The 17,149-nt window shown below is 39.7% G+C and overlaps 1 protein-coding gene across 1 annotated transcript in view; it reads left to right on the top strand.

Annotated features, from left to right (window-relative positions):
- The first annotated feature begins 1,119 nt into the window (after window positions 1-1,119).
- Window positions 1,120-17,149, top strand: part of CAMK4 (calcium/calmodulin dependent protein kinase IV) — a 139,023-nt gene continuing 122,993 nt past the window's right edge. The window contains exon 1 of the mRNA XM_074533416.1: window positions 1,120-1,440. Coding sequence (XP_074389517.1) covers window positions 1,268-1,440 — 173 coding nt within the window. The 5' untranslated portion in view covers window positions 1,120-1,267. The remainder of the gene's footprint in view (window positions 1,441-17,149) is intronic.

Here is a 17,149-nt window from a genome sequence, read left to right as displayed (position 1 = left end):
TATCTGGTTACTCAGAGAGAAGCACTTCTTTGTTAAGATCTTTGAGAAATTAAGAGGTTCAGAATTAAGATTAATTGCCCCATCTAGTTACAGTTAGGAATTTATAGAACAGTAAAAAGGCAGACGTGTTTATGAGGAGGGGAAACAAATAATTTTGGAAAACATCTCAATACACCTGAATCAGCAAAACACTGAACAGGATACTGTGCTTTATTTGAGGAAGAAATACAATGTTTAAAAAACAGGCCAGTGAATTGCGGTTGAAATTGGGAGGACAATACTTCGTCCCTTCTGCTGTGCAGTTCGCACATGGTCCATTTTACCTCCTGCCTGTGCTGGCATGGCAGCGCGAGTGGGTGTAAGAGCACAGAGAGGATGTGAGTGGGATTGCTCTGGCATACTATGCATGCAAGGCACACACAACTGCTGCTGTTTTATTTCACCACTACACCAACAGAAACGACCCTTCTGTAGATGTTTCTGGCTAAGGATTCTGCAGTCGGGGATGTAGCATGCTTTAGTATAATTCGCATGCATTTCATAACCTGCAGATTTCATAACCTGTTAGAGAATGGCATTGCAGCAAAGCAATTTTATTTCTCTATGGCTTCTTTTAGTTCTCTGGTGGGAAGAGAAGATGTGTTTTGGGGATTTTTATAGTCATGTTCGAGAATTTGTCAGTCTCTTTCTTTCCCACTGCTGTTTGCCTTGCTCAGCCTCAGCCCCCACACCCTCCCCGCCAAATTCATGGCAGAATTCCTGAACTCCCGCTCGGAAACTGGAAAAACGCTGCGGCATGGTGGGCCGGCGCCCACCACCCTACGGGCTGCGCATCCCGCCGGCCCCGCCGCACACCGCCCGCGGATCGGGGCGCGATTCCTCCTGCCGTGCGCCGTCCCCCCGCGGGGCCGTGTCCCGCTCCCGCTCCCGCTGCCTCGGCCCGGGCCGGCCCCGAGGGTCTCGCTGCAGGCGCGGCTCGGCCGCGGAGCCCGGCGGGCGGAGGGAGCGAGCGGGCGGGGGGCGATGGAGGTGAATCCCCCGCCCCGGGCCCGCCCCGGCCCCGCCGAGCTGAGCACCCGCCACCGCCTCTCCGGGGCGGTGCGGGGGGAAGGAGGAGGAGGGGAGAGGGAGGGGAGAGCGAGGGAGGGAAGGAAATAAGTAAGGAAGGAGAGAAAGAGGGAGGGAGGCGACGTGTAGCCGCCGCCTTGTCGCTCTGCGTTCTGCTGCCGGCGCGGAGGAGAGGACAGCCCCCGGCAGGCGTCCCGGCATGCTGAAAGTCACCATGCCCTCCTCATCCTCATCCTCCTCGTCCTCCTCATCCTCCTCCTCTGGCTCCTCGGCCGCCAGCCGCCCCGGCTCCGCCGCGCCCGACTACTGGATCGATGGCTCCAACAAGGACACCCTGGCTCACTACTTCGAGCTGGAGTCCGAGCTGGGACGGTGAGGCGGGCCGGGCCGGGCCGGGCGGGCGGGGGGCGGCCGGGGCTGGGTGTCCCTGCCCGCGCCGCTGTGGCCAGAGCGGCAAAACTTTGGCGTGCGTGAGCGGCAGCGGGAGACTGGGCGGCATTCGCCAGGGGCAGGCTTTCGAAGGAAAAATCCCAGCTTCCCGGGAGCCGAGCCGAGAAATCCCCGGGTGAAGGGAATGATTTTGGGGAGGAGGCATTTCTGCGCTCGGCGGACGCTGGCCCGAGCGGGCGGCTCTCGGGCAGGGTACCTGTGTGCTGCCGGTGCCCGTGTGCTGCCGGCTGAAGGGTGGGCATCACTTCAGAGCGCCGAAACGCCGCCTCATTCGCGGCATCCCTCACGCCAGACCTTCCGCCGCTCTCTCCATTAGCGGAGCCGTGCGCTGACAAAACTCCCACCCGAGACAGGATTCCCTGAACAGGCCTCTGCAAGCAGGGTTCTTCCCATCGGGGTGCAGGGTAGGCGAGGGAGCTGCTGCGTCTTCATTCATTAATTTTTGCACTACTGCCCTGGTGATGGTCCTGCCCAGTAACTTAAAGGTCCCAAGTGTTTCGGTTCTTCGAAACTGAAGTCTGATGTAAAAACTCTATATGTGACGTGCGATTTTTGCCCTCTTAATGCATTTGTTAGTTCATGTTGAATTTTCAGGTAGAAAATAATGTGCAAAAAAGTGGAAAATTGCAGGGTCTTTGAAGTTCACAGTACGTGACTTAAATGTGTAAGTCAGTAGGTAGCAAGTAGCAATTGTTAGTTTTGCCAATGATAGAGCATTAAAACTCCTGAATAAATGTAGGAAATTTGCAGATAAAAACATGGTTGCCTTGGAAGAATACTTTTTTCATAAAGGACATGCAATGAAAGTTATTGCTACAAAGCATACCTGTGCTTTCTGTACCTTAACTGATAAAGGCAGGAAAGGTGAATATAGCAATATAGCATAATTCTTGACTTTCTGCCTAGATCTTATACATCCGCTGCTACTTTTTTCCCCCCCACTATTGCTGCTATTCCTAGCCAGATTTAATAGGTATAATTTTATGTATGCTTAGCACATTTATATTTGACTTCACTGTACCCCTGTGCAGAAGCATAAAAATATAAAGCAGGAAGTATTGATGTGTTGGTTGTGTGTCTAGAGTCAACGAAAGAGGAAACCAAACAAAATACAGCAGTTGGTACCAACCCTGACACCTGGATTAGTACTCTTCTCTGAGGTCTGTTTAGAATCCTTCCACCATTTGTGATAGTGACTGTGGGCTTTGCTTAAGTGCAATATGCGTTGGTGATGCATCTTGGGTTTGTTGCATAAGGAAGTGTTTTTAACGTCTGAAATCTCCAGGTTTTGGTAGGAAGAGTTAATGCCTGTAAAATTGCTAGAGTAAGGATGAGATTTTTCTAACTTGCAAGGTGAGAGAGTAAGTGCTGAAACACTAACAAAAGGTTTGAATATGGAAGATAACCACACCCAAGCAGTGTAGAGATGTGAGGCCTTAGGTCTGCTCTGTTCCTGGGTAGAGCTAGGAAGTAAGATTTAAAACAGAAACAATACAGGAGAAAACAACCATCCTAATCAAAGATTGAGGTAGAGAAGGGACAGTAGAACTTGGAGGGGTACATGCTTTGAGAGAAAATTTCTCTAATGGGTCTAATGGATCAATGAGATCTTGGTCCTTAGGCCAGCTTTGAGATCTTTTCAGAGCTAGCACCCCGACTGCTAATGGTTGTCTCGGAATCCCTCTGATAGGTGTATCTTGGCAAATCTATAAAGAGGATCCAACAATCCCTCTTGGTTCCCAAGTGTCATATAAAAGTGTATTGCTTTGTCTTGGTAACCCTTTCTCCAGACTTTTAGTTTTGCATATGGTTTTGAGTATGTCTACAAAAACAAAATTATTCATTGCTTAGGTTAGTGTTGGGGAAAATGTGTCAGGTGAGGGTGAATAATGAGGCTATGTGATCCCTTTAGATGCAGTAAATAAAGTAATATACTGAAATAACCAGTGAAAAAGATTGTCCTAAATTATCTTTAACAAATACAGGGATTGAAAGATGTCTTTTGGCAGACTCCAAAGATCTGCATTTGGACAGCTGTATCCAAATATAGGAATTTCCATTTGGAAGGAGTGCTCCTTGTGCAAAGTATATCTGACATATCCCTAAGACATTTTACTCTGTAACTCTTGCTTGCATGACTAGCTAAGGAGTCATGGAAGAAGAGGGAGATGATCCTTTAGAAAGAATGATAAAAGGGCTTTAAGCTTAGGTGGGAGTCTACAGTTGTGTTTAAACAGTGGAGTTCCACAGGGATCACTTTACATGTCTGTGCTGCTCAGCATGTTCATAGATAGTGGGGTTTAACAGAAATATTTGCTGGTCTTTGTAAATTGTCAAGGGTTTAAAGGTTGTGTTGCCTAGAAAGAATTACAGAAAGGAACAACTTACTCTACTGTTGGGGCATTTAAATGGCAGATGAAGTTTGGATAAATAAAATGGCATGGATGGAACATCTCATTAGAGGTGCTTGTTGGCTGTTTTTTTTTTTTTTTCTTTCATGCAGGCTCTTGGGGGTATCTGTCAAAAAATGGGATATCCAGTCAAAACTCAATGACAGGAGGTAAGGCCACTTTAGCACAGTATACTGGAAGTCCTGACCATGGATACTATGGATGCTAGGGATTGCATGGACTTAATGGGCAGCAAGGCAAGTTTACATTCAGGAAATCCACTAAGAACTTATTAAACCTGAAGATGCTAACTATTGAACTGTAAGTTCTTGAGAGTTTTCAGGGTGTTCTCTGACAGTGTTGACATGAGTTTGCTTTATTCTTACATTCTTCTTGAGGCATCTGTGTTTGGCCACTGTTTGTACTCTGGGCAAGATAGGCCTTTATTCTCATTCTTTTATTCTGTTTTTATGTTCCACTGAAGCCCTGATTAGTTCATCTTCCTCTTAATCCATTTTTACAAGGGTTTTTGTGTATAAGTGGAGCTCAAAATACTGTAAAGGTGAAATTTTGTGCTTTGCTTTAAAAAATGTCTTTCTTTTACAGGTTGCAATTGTTGATGTAGAGTTTGGAATTTTGTTCTGCGTGTATTTTATCTAAAAGCTTATTTTCCACACTCCCTTGGAAAAAGATGTTGAAAATGTTGTACTCTAAATTTGTATTTCCTTAAGGACTGAAACCTTTTGTTAGCCTTATATAACCTTTGCTGTATCTTTGGGCTTCTGGGCTGGTCTAAATATGGTATTTGACTGAAGAAGAAATTCAGTAATGATTTTTTTTAAACTCAGCAATGATACAAAAAATGGAAATTTTCTTTGTTGGAATTTTACTTGACAGGCATCTTCTTTGCCTAACTAACTACACAACTATCTCAGTTGAAACTGTCTAATGTTACTATTGTAGGCAGATTGCAAATCTATTAAATGGTCAAAAGTAGATGAAAGTATTTCCAATCAAATCCTTCGGGCTTTTTTTCTTCCAAGGTTACCTTTTCCTGCCCGGGCAATCTTTCAGCTGTGTGATCCTTGCTGAAGACTGAGACTGAAAGGCTCTCAGTACTTGGCAGCTTAGCTTGGACCGACAGTGTGAGCTGAATCATAGGTGGTTTATGTCCTTGAGTTTTTAGCGCAGAGAAAGTTTAAATCTAATGTACAGTTTGAACTCAAGATTTCAGTGTGCAGAATGACATCTTACTCTGTCAATCCTATTTATGAAAGCTGCCAATCTAGCACGTACTTTTGTAATGGCAGAAGTAGATGAAATCAGCTAACTTCTTTGTTAGCTAATTTAAGCTAACAAAGAAAAAACTTCTTTGTCAAGCTGATAAAAGCATTATTTTATAGAAATGGATTGGTTTTGCACTTGATGCTTGGAAGTTCAAACAATTTTTGCTTTGAAAGTATGCCAATTATTTTACCCTCCCTCCCTTCATTAAAAAGAACCCAAAAGTTCCTTTTTCTGTTCATCTCAAGAGTAATTTGTTTTACAGACTCTTTGCCCTGTTTATTTTGAAAAATCATTTTCACAGTGTGCTTTAGGGTGCAATTAAATTAGATCTGGCCCTCCTTCCTAGCACTCTTGGTCACTTGCTTGTGAATTTTTTTTTTTTTGTGGACCTAAGGATTTTCTGAAGTGATGCAGGGATGCAGCTGACAGACAGCACGTGTCTGTGGTGCTGGCTGTCTGACTGTGAGAGTCCTTTCAGGAATCGTGATCTTTGAGCAGAAACTGCCCGTGTGTTTGTGCCTGTGCCACAAACTGAGGGAAGCGTTTTCCCTCAGACAGCTCCTGCCCATGGCGGGGAGGCTGTGGAAGAAGTGGGCAGGGTGAACTTTCTGACTTGGATACCAGAAACCAGAACGTGCAGTGAATAGCCCAGATTTTGACAACTAAAATTCTTTACGCAGTGCAGGGTGTGATTTTTTTCCCAGTTTTGTCTGGTTCAGCTCAACAACTGGTTGATTCGGAGGTAAAAAGCTGTGTGTTGAAAAAGCAGTGAAAGAAAATGTACTATTCCATAAATAATACCTGAAATGAATAGGTGATGAGTTCTGTGTAAATTTGACAGCTTTCTCATACTTAAAAAAAGAGCTATTAATAATGAAAAATTATGATAGCGAACAGTTATTTCTTGATTTTCAAGGGTTTTTTTTCTGTCAGCCACCGTGCATTTATGTCACTGGTTTAGGTAATGTTTTCTAATTTGAAAAATTATATTTCTAGTGGAGAAAATGAATAGCTCTTGAAGTAAGTACTCTTAAGAATACTGAAAAAGTTTTTTGCACAGATTGGTTTTAGGAGTGAAAATCATATAATTTGTGTTAATACAAGAATTGTCAGGCTTGAAAAACATCACATTGAACTGCAAGAGGTAAAATGTAACAAAGTCATTCTTTTAGCATATTACAGAGAGAATCACAGAATATCTTGAATTGGAAGGGACCTACCAGGATTATTGAAGTCCAAGTCTTGCTAAAGAGAGAAAATCTGAAATCAAATAAGTATTTTCAAGAGCAATTGAAGAGAGTGGTTGTGGAATAAGCCTGTGTGATTCTGGGTGGAGGGCAGATAAATTTACTGAAGTTCTGTGCTATCAGAAGCACATTATTATATGTTAATTCCACACAGTATCTTTTTGTGTGTGCAAGTGTGCACACTGTTGTGTAAGGGATTGCAATGGACACAGTTTAATAGGTAAAATTCTTCCAGTGAGAGATGTTTAAAGCTTGCTCGCATAGTAAATAGCCACATTTAAAAAGACCATCAGTTATGGAAAACTCAGTGAAAAAATACTCAGCAGTTTGCAATAGCCTGTGCCCCATCTGTGGAAGTTCAAGAGCTTGCTAGAAAGGGCTAACTGTCCTCCTCAGTCACTAAGATCAAAGAAGTTTTATTTTCCTGAATAGTGTCTAAAAAGTTCAATCGGGAAATTTTAAAAAATAGTAATTCCTAGCTGTTATTTTGTTTCAAGTGTAATAAATTGAGGCAGCTTTATTGCAGTAGATGAGAACAATTCTTCTGTAGTCTTCTGCTATCCACAATATTGACTGGGCTTTGGGAAAGCAATCTTCTGACCTGCACATTGTCTGGAAAAACCTTTAGAGGTTTGAATATTATTTTCATCTATATATATGCAATATGAATGAGCCATTAGTAGGAGTTCAGACTGTATAACTATAAAGAATACGTACCTCCTTGTGCTTTGAAAATGAAGCAGAATTTAAGCATAGAAACTTGCATATTTATTTGCTCCTTGCTTCTTTACATAGGCATTCTTACCATACTTCCTCTGTTCACAAAAAGCAAGCTTTTATTATCTGAACAATCAGTAATTTCACAAGGAATATTCTTCTTCCAGGGATGATAATTCTGGGAAAGGGAAACAATTTATTTCCAAATGTTGGTGCTGCTTTTTTTTTCTTGGTTTGTCTAATGTCTATTCTGGTATTTGTAATTTTTGTTTTTCTTCCATGAAAAATAAAAAAACAGTAAGAATGACACATTTTATGACCATTCTCTGATATACTGGAAATTGTCTTACATTTTGGTGTTAGTGATGCTTTATTTGGCCTTGCATTGTCAATGTCATTACTATCATAGTTTACTCTCTGTTAAAACACATGCACAGTTGGGGCCCATCCATATTTGCATCTGTTGTCCCATGAATAGATTGATGAGGTGTTATTTTACTCCTTTCAGTTTTACTCCAAAGTAATTCTAAATTAGGAGAATCTGTAACAATATGACTTTGCAGGTGACCACTTAATGTTTAGCAACTAAAGATTTTGAATTTGAATTTGATCTTCAGGGAACAAGAGGAGAGAATCTACCAAAGTGGATTTGGTTTAGACATGAGTAATGGCTTGGACAACATGGTGCTGTAGATTATAAGTTCGCCTCCTTTCGTTTATGTGGTTATCTGTGCTAGACATAAAGGACAATAAAATGTAATAGAGAAGGAAATGGGAGCCCTCCTGAGGAACAAAAGTAATTATAAAACACTTTGACAGTTTACTATCTATATACCATGGCATTTTGTGGTGGATAATGTAAAAGCAAGTCCAAGAGTTGTAATTCACAGCCTGAAAAACAAAACACTAAATTTTATGCCCTTCAACAAATGTATAGTCCGTGTTCCAATGCATACCTTGCTGTGAGCATCCATATGCCACAGATAAGATGCCAGAACTCCAACTTTATCTCAGAACTGATGTCATCTCCACAGTCCTTTTCCCCAGACCCTCCTCACCAGAGACATGTGATGCTTTTCTCCTCTGGCCTGTCTCCAGGCATTGTGAAGAAAAACCAAAACCAACTTGCTTGGATTTAAGGAGTAGCTGTAAATTCTAAAACAAGGTCATGTATGTGTTCCTCTCTGTTCCTTTCCCCCCAATAATTTTTCCTTCTTGCAAATATTCATATTTTCCTCTCAATTTAGATTATTATGAACACACCCATATGTTTACTTTTTTTCAGTTTTTTTGATCTTTAAAGCATATCCATGTCTACCAAGTTCACTGCCTTTGCAGTACTGATACTGCATCTTAATGTAGTCAATTTAGTGTGATTTCATTAATGAGGACAACCCTGATTGCACCACAGACTTTAACAGAATGGAATGCAATTAAAAAATTCCAACAAATGTCTTGGTTTTCTCTTTTTATATTGAGGTGGTGGGGAGGGACAGTCAATCAGATAAGCTACCACTGATATTATCTTCAAGTACTTCTGAAATAATGTTCATATTGATTTTCTCTAAATAGTCCTTGTTAACAGAGTCACACTGACAGTGCCAAAGGATGATGTATGTGATTTTATTTTGTACTTAGCTCTAAAATAATTAAACACACTCTGCTGAAATGATTGGACTTTTGTACCCTTCTACGGAAGGCTAGACATAAATTGTGCAGTTTTCACTTGATAATAAGATCTTTAGCTATTATATTTATTGGTGATTAGTTGTTTGAATTTTATTCAAACTCGAGGACATATCTCCTTCAGAGTCTCTAAATACAAGACTGTGTTTGCTTTTTTCTGACATAGTAGGTATCCTGCACCAGCCCTAAAGTTGTGGATCAACAAGAGTATTTTAAGAACATGCTTTGGACCAGAAAAAAACTCGGTGCTTTTGACACAATATGATTGTTTTGTATTAATATGGTGGTATTACATAGTTTTAGATTTTTGCTGAGGAAATTGATGTTTTGGTAAGGCTTATAAAGTCCTGAAAAAATCTGCAATGGATAAGTACAGATTTTTTTTTTTAATGTATTTTTTAACCTATTGACATATTTTCTAGGTTAATGAGCCACATTTCTGATCTGATGTACAGTGCTTTACAGATGTTTGGGTTTTTGTCTTCCTAATGGAGAATGTGTTTTTCAGCTTCCTGTGTTGTGCAACAATGATTTCTTAAAACTGAATACAACACATACTGAGAGCTCCAACACCATTGTCACAGTCTGTGCTCAGAGAGCTGTAGGATACATGTACATTAATGTTTTTAGCTGCCTGCTTTGAGTGATCCTTCTCTATACATTCTCCTCAAACCCTCATGATTTTCTGGTTGACTAGTAAAGTTAAAATTGGAAGGGTTGAAAGATGATTTTGTAATGAGAAGCAACACTTTAAGGTGTAGGTACTGATGACCCCTTAGGAAATGACTGATGACATTGTTTAATGACTTTAGTCTCCAAGTGATCAGAGAAAGAAACCTAATAAAGGTGGGATTTTCCCCTTCTCCCTCTCACCCATCTGTTTTTTTTCTGGAGATTCTTTGAAGCCTTTTGAATGGAAGCTGCAAATGCTTGTGGAGCACACTGTTCATTGGTCTGCTAGCTAATTGTCAGAGGATTAACTTGAGTTGAAAGAGGAAGACAAATTCTAGTCTTAAAAAATGCTACTAGAACAACAAGTAACTGATAATATTGGAGCAACACATATGGCACTGTAAAGGCAATAATAAATGAATTTTGTTTGGTGCAGGGAGGAGGAAAACTGGTATCTTATTCTCCTTTCACAGCATTTTAATTCAAGAATGGCTTAATTTAAACAAGAACAGAGAGTTAAGTAGTTAAAATTAGCAACTGATGAATTCTAAGTAAGATCAGTAATCAATTCCAAATGGGGTCAATATGTAGTGGAAAATCTGCAATGAAAGAGACACTAAAATTCATAAGCAGGTTTTTTTTCTCTGTCTCCTAGGGGTGAAACCCATCTCCATCTCTATATTACCTCCATAATAAATATGCACATAAATTATTTTTGAGTTTAAATTATAATCCCATCTTTCTTCATAATTTATAAGTCTTCAAAAGTGGGTGGAGCAGGAATAAAACTGAGTGAAAAAGGCAGTTTTATTTATTACTATAAAAGTTGTTCAGAGAATTGATTTGATTGCCAGTAGCATAAAGAGAATATCCTTTTAATATCCTTTTCAGAGAATGATTAATTTCAAATGAGAAAAAAACGTTTGGTCACCTTCTCCTTAGCACAATGCCACTTGAATATTGAGGTTGTCTAGTTATAGTACACTAGCTCATGTTAATGTACAATGATTTCAATTGATTTGGTCCCTACTAGGCTATTTTTATTGTTCATTATACACTTACATAGTAGAAGAAAAAACCAAAGTATTTTAACCTCTTTACATTTTTTTCCTGCATGACTTCAGGAAAGATGAAATGTCATTTGTGGTGGGAAAATCATAGTAGATGTATTTCCCTTGAAAATGACTGTCTAAATTAGGACTGGTGAAATTTATTCTTCACATAAATAGCCCTCCAAATTACCTTCTTTCTCTTGTCAGTCTCTATTCTGTGAACTGGTTATGTGTGCTATTTGTGAATTAGCACAATAAATATATTCCAGATAGCCTGTTTAGGTAATTTGCCGTGGTGTTTCTTATGAACCATGTGTTTTAACTGTATCAAAGACCTAGTAATACCATTTTACTGTGTTTTGCTCTAAGTCACAGCTAAGATAGAATAATAATGATTAACAAGATGTGTTAGTCACCCGAAATGGCAAATGGCCATTAGCAGACCATATGTAGTTCTTTAGAGCCATACCTGTTAAAGCTTGTTTTCTCCACATATTCCGATCTTTGCGGTAGTTAATTTTCATATTTGAGGACTCTGCAATTTTCATCCCATGATAAATTTCAATATTTTGACATTTCTCTTTGTTTTGAGATAGAATGAGTAATTGAAGTACTTACACATTGTGGATAAGGGATGGTTTCACACCATGGAATTATTCAATCATTTTGAATTAAAATTTACAAATCTTTTCACATTTTGTGTTTTGTGTTCATTAAAGACAAAGTTTGCTCAAAGTAACCAGATTGCGAGCATGAAGTAAGTTAATATCTTGTGTGATGGTACCTTATGAGAGTTCTGATTCAGGTCCCTCTTAACAGGTTTTGTCTTTTCTTTGGTTCTTTCTTGGACTGTGTTCTTCAAGCTACACCAAAAGTGGTGCAGCTTTCATGTGATTTATTTCCCTGCTGGAACATAAAGAGGTTACAGAAGCTCTGTTTGTCTAGTGCCTCCAGTTACAAAATTGTCAGAGTTTTCTAATAAGACCAATAAACATTATTGAATGGGATGACATGGGGTCACATTTGCCTTTTTTACAACTGCTGTCTTGGTGCCTTGTAGCTGTCTGGTTGTTTGTTGCCCAAACTGTATGCTTTCCATTTTCCTTCTCTGTTTGCAATTGATGAGATTTTACAGTGGTGTTCTTGTTATTTGTCTGTACTTCATGACCATGCAGTTAATGCAGCTAAATTTTATCCCTTTTCTCTTGATCCTACTCCCCAGGTAGTAAGTACAGGCTTTTTCTTTCTGTTATTATAGCTCTCTGATGCACTGCCAATGCCTCCTCACCTTTATCATCAGCAAACTGAATCAGCATACTCCAAAGTTCATGCGAAAGCAGATAATTCAAATATTAAATAAGATGTAGAACCAACCAAAGGCATAGTACTCAAATATGCATGCGTGTCAGATGAAAACAAAAACACTGAAGTAATGTGCAATGTGTTTCTGGCAGGTTTTGATGAAGGTTAGATGCAAAGGCAAAGAGACTGAGAAACAAAATCCTAAAAGCAAATGGCTAATAAAATTGTTCCCCTCTATACCATTTTTCCACTCCAACCGAAACTGAAACAAATCAGAATTCTTGCAGTATTGCCCATACCAAGAATGAGTCTCTTTTATTTTGCTTTGGTGATTCCTATCTCCTTTAGCTAAGTGAGTCTATTCTCACTTTCCCTCTCCCCAGCTCCCAGTGCTTTCTCTAGAAAGAGAAAACAGTCAAATGCACTCTCAATCATCTTTATGCAAAGAGGAAAAAATAATCTCCACGTATTTAATGGGCACAACTTCAGAAGCTGCAAAATTGGTCATTCTACACCTGTCTTCTTGTGATGGGTGCCAAATAATGTAATTGGTGTGCTAGTCAGGAAGCTGACAGAAATCTTGATGTTTCAGTAGATTAGGTTTTAATATGCAGATAGGTGTAGTCCTCCTCCTGTTTTTGAAATGTGGTTTTAGTGTGTATAAATTTATTGACTCCTGAATGTTGAAGGACTCATCTCCAGTAAATCTGTCAGACAAAACAGAATACTTTTACATGCCATTTGAAAATTATGTGGGTCTGTGAGTTATCTGTTGCCTGATAGGTCCTAATTTTTTATCCATCGAGCATAATGGTTGCAGCTGTGAAAAGTCACAGCAACATTGACATAAAATACTTGCCTTCCTTAGTATTATGAAAAATCTCTTTTAAATTTACTTGTAAATATTTCCTCTGAAAACACACTGTGGAGGAATTGGGATTTTTTACTCCCAGGTAGTTGGTTATGGTTCTTCAATGGAGGACCACATCTGTGAGATAGAATAATTCACTTAAATTTAAGGACTCCTTACATGCAAGGGAGAAGAAAACTACCTTGACCATGGTTAAAATAAAAATTTTAATTTAGAAGAAAGTCTGTAACCATCTGTACTTCTGTCACAGCCTTTTAAATATGAGCAAGGCAGACAAGAATTGTGCCTAAAATTGGTATGTGGTAGTTTTGCAGAAGAGACTGTATGACATGGTTGCCCATGTTACCAGGAGCTGTCTGGATGACTCAGGAGAGTTCTGTTATCTTCAGAATAACTGCATTGATTTTCAGTGTCCTCTTGTTGGCAGCAGTAAGTTCAGTATTGATCTGTTGACACCACCAAAGGATCAGCCAGATTCTCCTAGTCACATTCTTATCTCAAATTGAAATCAAAATGTCTTTGGGAGCCATTGTACTCTCCTACATCCCTAATGCCTGGCTAGTGGAAAATGTACCTAAACTGTAGTTGTTGCTCTCCGAGATAGGTATGCAGTGCGCTGGGTATGTGTGTTTTAGTGTTTAAAGGAAACTTAAATTTGCCTTCCAGAAAGAATCAAGTCTAATGATACCATGAATGTGCTTTTCCATTTTGCTTGTGAAGACATCTTGTTTGGAAACATTCAGTATTTGTTTCCAGAATTTTCAGCCATTTCAGAGTCTACTGACTAATGCATACATATATATATATATGTTTGCAATACAATTTGGAACCAACTGGTCTTCCTAAGTAATTTGAGTCTTTATGGTGTAAGAATGGTGGTGCTGGGTCAGATCAAAACAGCTGATATCCTGTCTCCCATCAGCAGTGAGAAGCTCATGCCTAGAAGAGGGGGTACGAGAACACATCTATCCTTTGATGCTTGCCCAGAGCAGCCCCTCAGCCTCCAGAAATGTGAAGCTAATCTGAACCTTCAGCTCTGTTCCTCATACCAAGGTAGTCATGTAAATTTGTATGCAGTGCTTGAGAGGTGACAGAGAATCACAGAACGGATGGGCTTGGCAGAGACTTATAAAGATCATCCAGTCCAACCTTCCTGCTTAACAAAGTTAGTGGGAGAAGGTTTCCCAGCAATGTGTCCAGCAGAGCTTTGAGTAGATGGAGATAAACCAGGGGAGACATTCACCCAGTGAAATTATACATTATACATGTATATTATACCTCTTCACAGTTGTTGGTTTTGCAGCTGCCTTTTTTCCCCCCTTAGTCAAGGGCTTGATTTGTGTAATTTTTGACTAGATATCAAGATGTCTTTTCTTGTGATAATAGGACAATTATTTTGTTTAATATAGGAAATTAGGATTGCATGCAAATATTCATAATTTAGTATTTATTTAGAGGGAATTTTCTCTGCCATTTAATACCCTATAACTGAATCTCAGTACACACCTGTTGCAGCTGGGCACAGACTTATTATGGAGAAATTGGATTATAGAAAATTCCCAACTGGGTATTTTCACCTCATTTCTCATCTCAGCTCTCTGGCTAGCAGACACCAACTGTGGTAAATTAAACTTATTTATGATCTCTCTGCACTGTGAAAACTAAAGTTTTATTCTTTCCCTGTTTTGTGTCTCTTAACCAACTACTATTTCATTGGTGCTTTCTGTGGTTTCTTCAAGAACCTGTTTTGAGGGACCTTATCAAGGAACTTCTGAAAACCAAAGGGTCAAAATCAATCAAACCTACTTTATATTCAAATCTTTAGAAGAAGTTCTGTGGTTTTAACACACAGCTTCTTTTTACAGAAGCCACATGAATTCTTCCCCCGGCTCATATATGTATCCATATATTCACAGTTCATATTCTTAGTGCTTTAAATGACTTCAGCCATGCAGAGCAACAGCACAGTCCTTCAGTTCTCTCTAATTAACATTTTTAAAAATTGTCATATTTGTTCTATTTTAGTCTAAAATAGCTATGTCAGTGTTGGACAAAGGTTTAGATGTCACTTCAATTTAAGCTATCTCATCTCTGAGTTCAAATTACTCAAATAACTGAGTCTCATCCAATGCCCATAATGTACAATTGATAATTTTATCTGTTTTTCCCATGTTTTTTGCCTCTTCACTTTTTCTATCTGTGTGAGCATTGAAGACCTTTCCTTTTTTCCATCTGTCTTCTGAGTAAAGAAAGATTCTAACATTTGAAAACATCAGATTTATAACAGGCTATAGACACAAAATCTTAACAGAATTAAAATTTTATAATGATCTTGCAGCCACTTTTCAGTGTATTGTGGCTGTTCTGAGCTTGCTGAAGAGTTCACCCTCAACATGGAATGTTTTCCATTTGGTGAAAAAACAGGTAAGAGGTTACTCTCCTGTCATTTGATGCAGGTGCCCATTGACAGTAGGTCTTAAGGAAGAGTGAAGTTGCAGAAGCTGCTGCTCATCCTTGCAAGGTTTCATCCTACACCTTCCTTTTACTGTGCTAAGGCACAGTTTGGGTAAGGTGAAGGTCTTCGCATATTGTCACTATTTTTTATGTTTGACCACACGGTGTTAGCCCCTTTAAGTCCAGCAAAGGAAAAATGTGCATGACTAAGTATAAGCAGAAATTTTGTTAGATTATTCTAAATCCCCATGCAGTGCCAAATAAGTTCATTTTTCTCTTTGATGAACTGTGCAATGGACAGACCATTTTGGGAAGCTGACGGATAGAAGTTGAGTTCCAGGCTAATAGGCACATAGAGAAAATTTAGTTTGTGTTATAGGCATAGTTTTTGGTATAGAAATTGTAAATGACTGTTATGAGTCTTACATCAAATTAGTGTTTTTCAGTGCTTCAGTGCTGGAATATATTTATATAACCATTTTTTTAATATAGCTTATAAGAGAAATACATGTGGCTGGAATAGGCTGGAAAATATATTATCCTAATTGGACAGTGAAATATGTGCCTAAATGACTGCCATTTATCTTGACAAAGCTATGTAAGGGTGTTTCAATATCTACTAATCAATAATCTGAATGATGGCTCCTTGGCTGGTTAGTCCTTTCTGTCAGCTTCCATTGTCTCTGCAGTCATCTATGACCTTACATTACAGCATCAGTTTTATTGTAGGAAAACTCAATTTTGTTTAACTGCTAGGAGGTAAAACATTTGACTGAAACTAACCATGCTTATCATTGTCCCTGGAGCAATAAGATGCTGTTGTGAATGTTCTGTAATTCATGCAGCTGCTGTGAATTCAAATGTGTGCACACACGTGTAGGTGCAGCCTTGGGTGGATGGGAGGGTGAGTGGCAAGTTTTTAATGTGTAGTGACTTTTGTGATTCCTTTTGATGTCAGGTGAATGGGAACCACCAAAGAGGGTGCACTGATGGAGATTAAATGATTGGTAGGTATTTAGAAGTCTAATGGAACCCTTATTTTTTTGTGTTTGTTCCATCTTCTATCAGTGATGGACAACACAGCATTCCGAATTTATGTTAAAAATACTCTCCAAAGTTGGTTGAAAGCTGTTGGTCATAATAGTTCTTGGGGCCCAACAGAGGTGATAAAATGCCTACATCAAACAATGGAATTATTTAGGCTGGAAAAAGACCTCACCATAAACCTAATGCTGTAACATTCACCATCAAACCATGACCTCAAGAACCGTGCCTCAATGTCTTTGAAACACCATGTTGCTGTTGTTGCTGACCATTTCCCCTTGGATTCTGGGGAACTCATCCTGCTTCATATCTCTGACTTCCAGCTCAGGGGGCCGGGTATCGCAGGGTAACCCATCGGTGTGCTGCCAGTGCTCTTGGCCACAGGAGCACCACGGCTGCACGGGCTTCTTCTGTGCCTCATGAGGTGAAGTCTGCAAGTGTGTCAAGCTCCAGTAGCTGTACAGAGCAGCCTTTCTCTCTGTGCTTCCCCACACCTGAGATGCTCCAAGCATCCAGTATTTCTGAGGTGCTGCCAGGACCCCAACTGGTGGTGTCCTTTCCCACGGAGGTGCTCAAAAGGGATGTTTTGAATCTGCTCTTTCTTTCATGCTCGCTCCACATCTCTTATTCTCAAATGGTCAAGTTTCTGCCAACAGCTGCTGTCCATTATGGCTCACAAATGTCTAGTTGTGGCTACAGATTGCTTGTCAATTTCTCACTTTCTCCAGCTAAATTTCTTTTTGTGCATCTTCTTGGGGTTACCCTTCTAATAACCTGACATGATAAAACTTCTCCTTTCTTCCCCTGTTGCCACACTGTTCTTCTCTGAGTAGTGGAAAGAGGAAAGCTAAGTGAGAATATTCTTCCTTGCTTTTAGTTTTTCAAAGAAAATGTAGAAGGCTGTTATCT

This window comes from Zonotrichia albicollis, chromosome Z (assembly GCF_047830755.1).
Source record: "Zonotrichia albicollis isolate bZonAlb1 chromosome Z, bZonAlb1.hap1, whole genome shotgun sequence".
In the NCBI taxonomy this organism is placed as follows: domain Eukaryota; kingdom Metazoa; phylum Chordata; class Aves; order Passeriformes; family Passerellidae; genus Zonotrichia; species Zonotrichia albicollis.
This window is presented reverse-complemented; position numbering and strand designations above follow the sequence as displayed.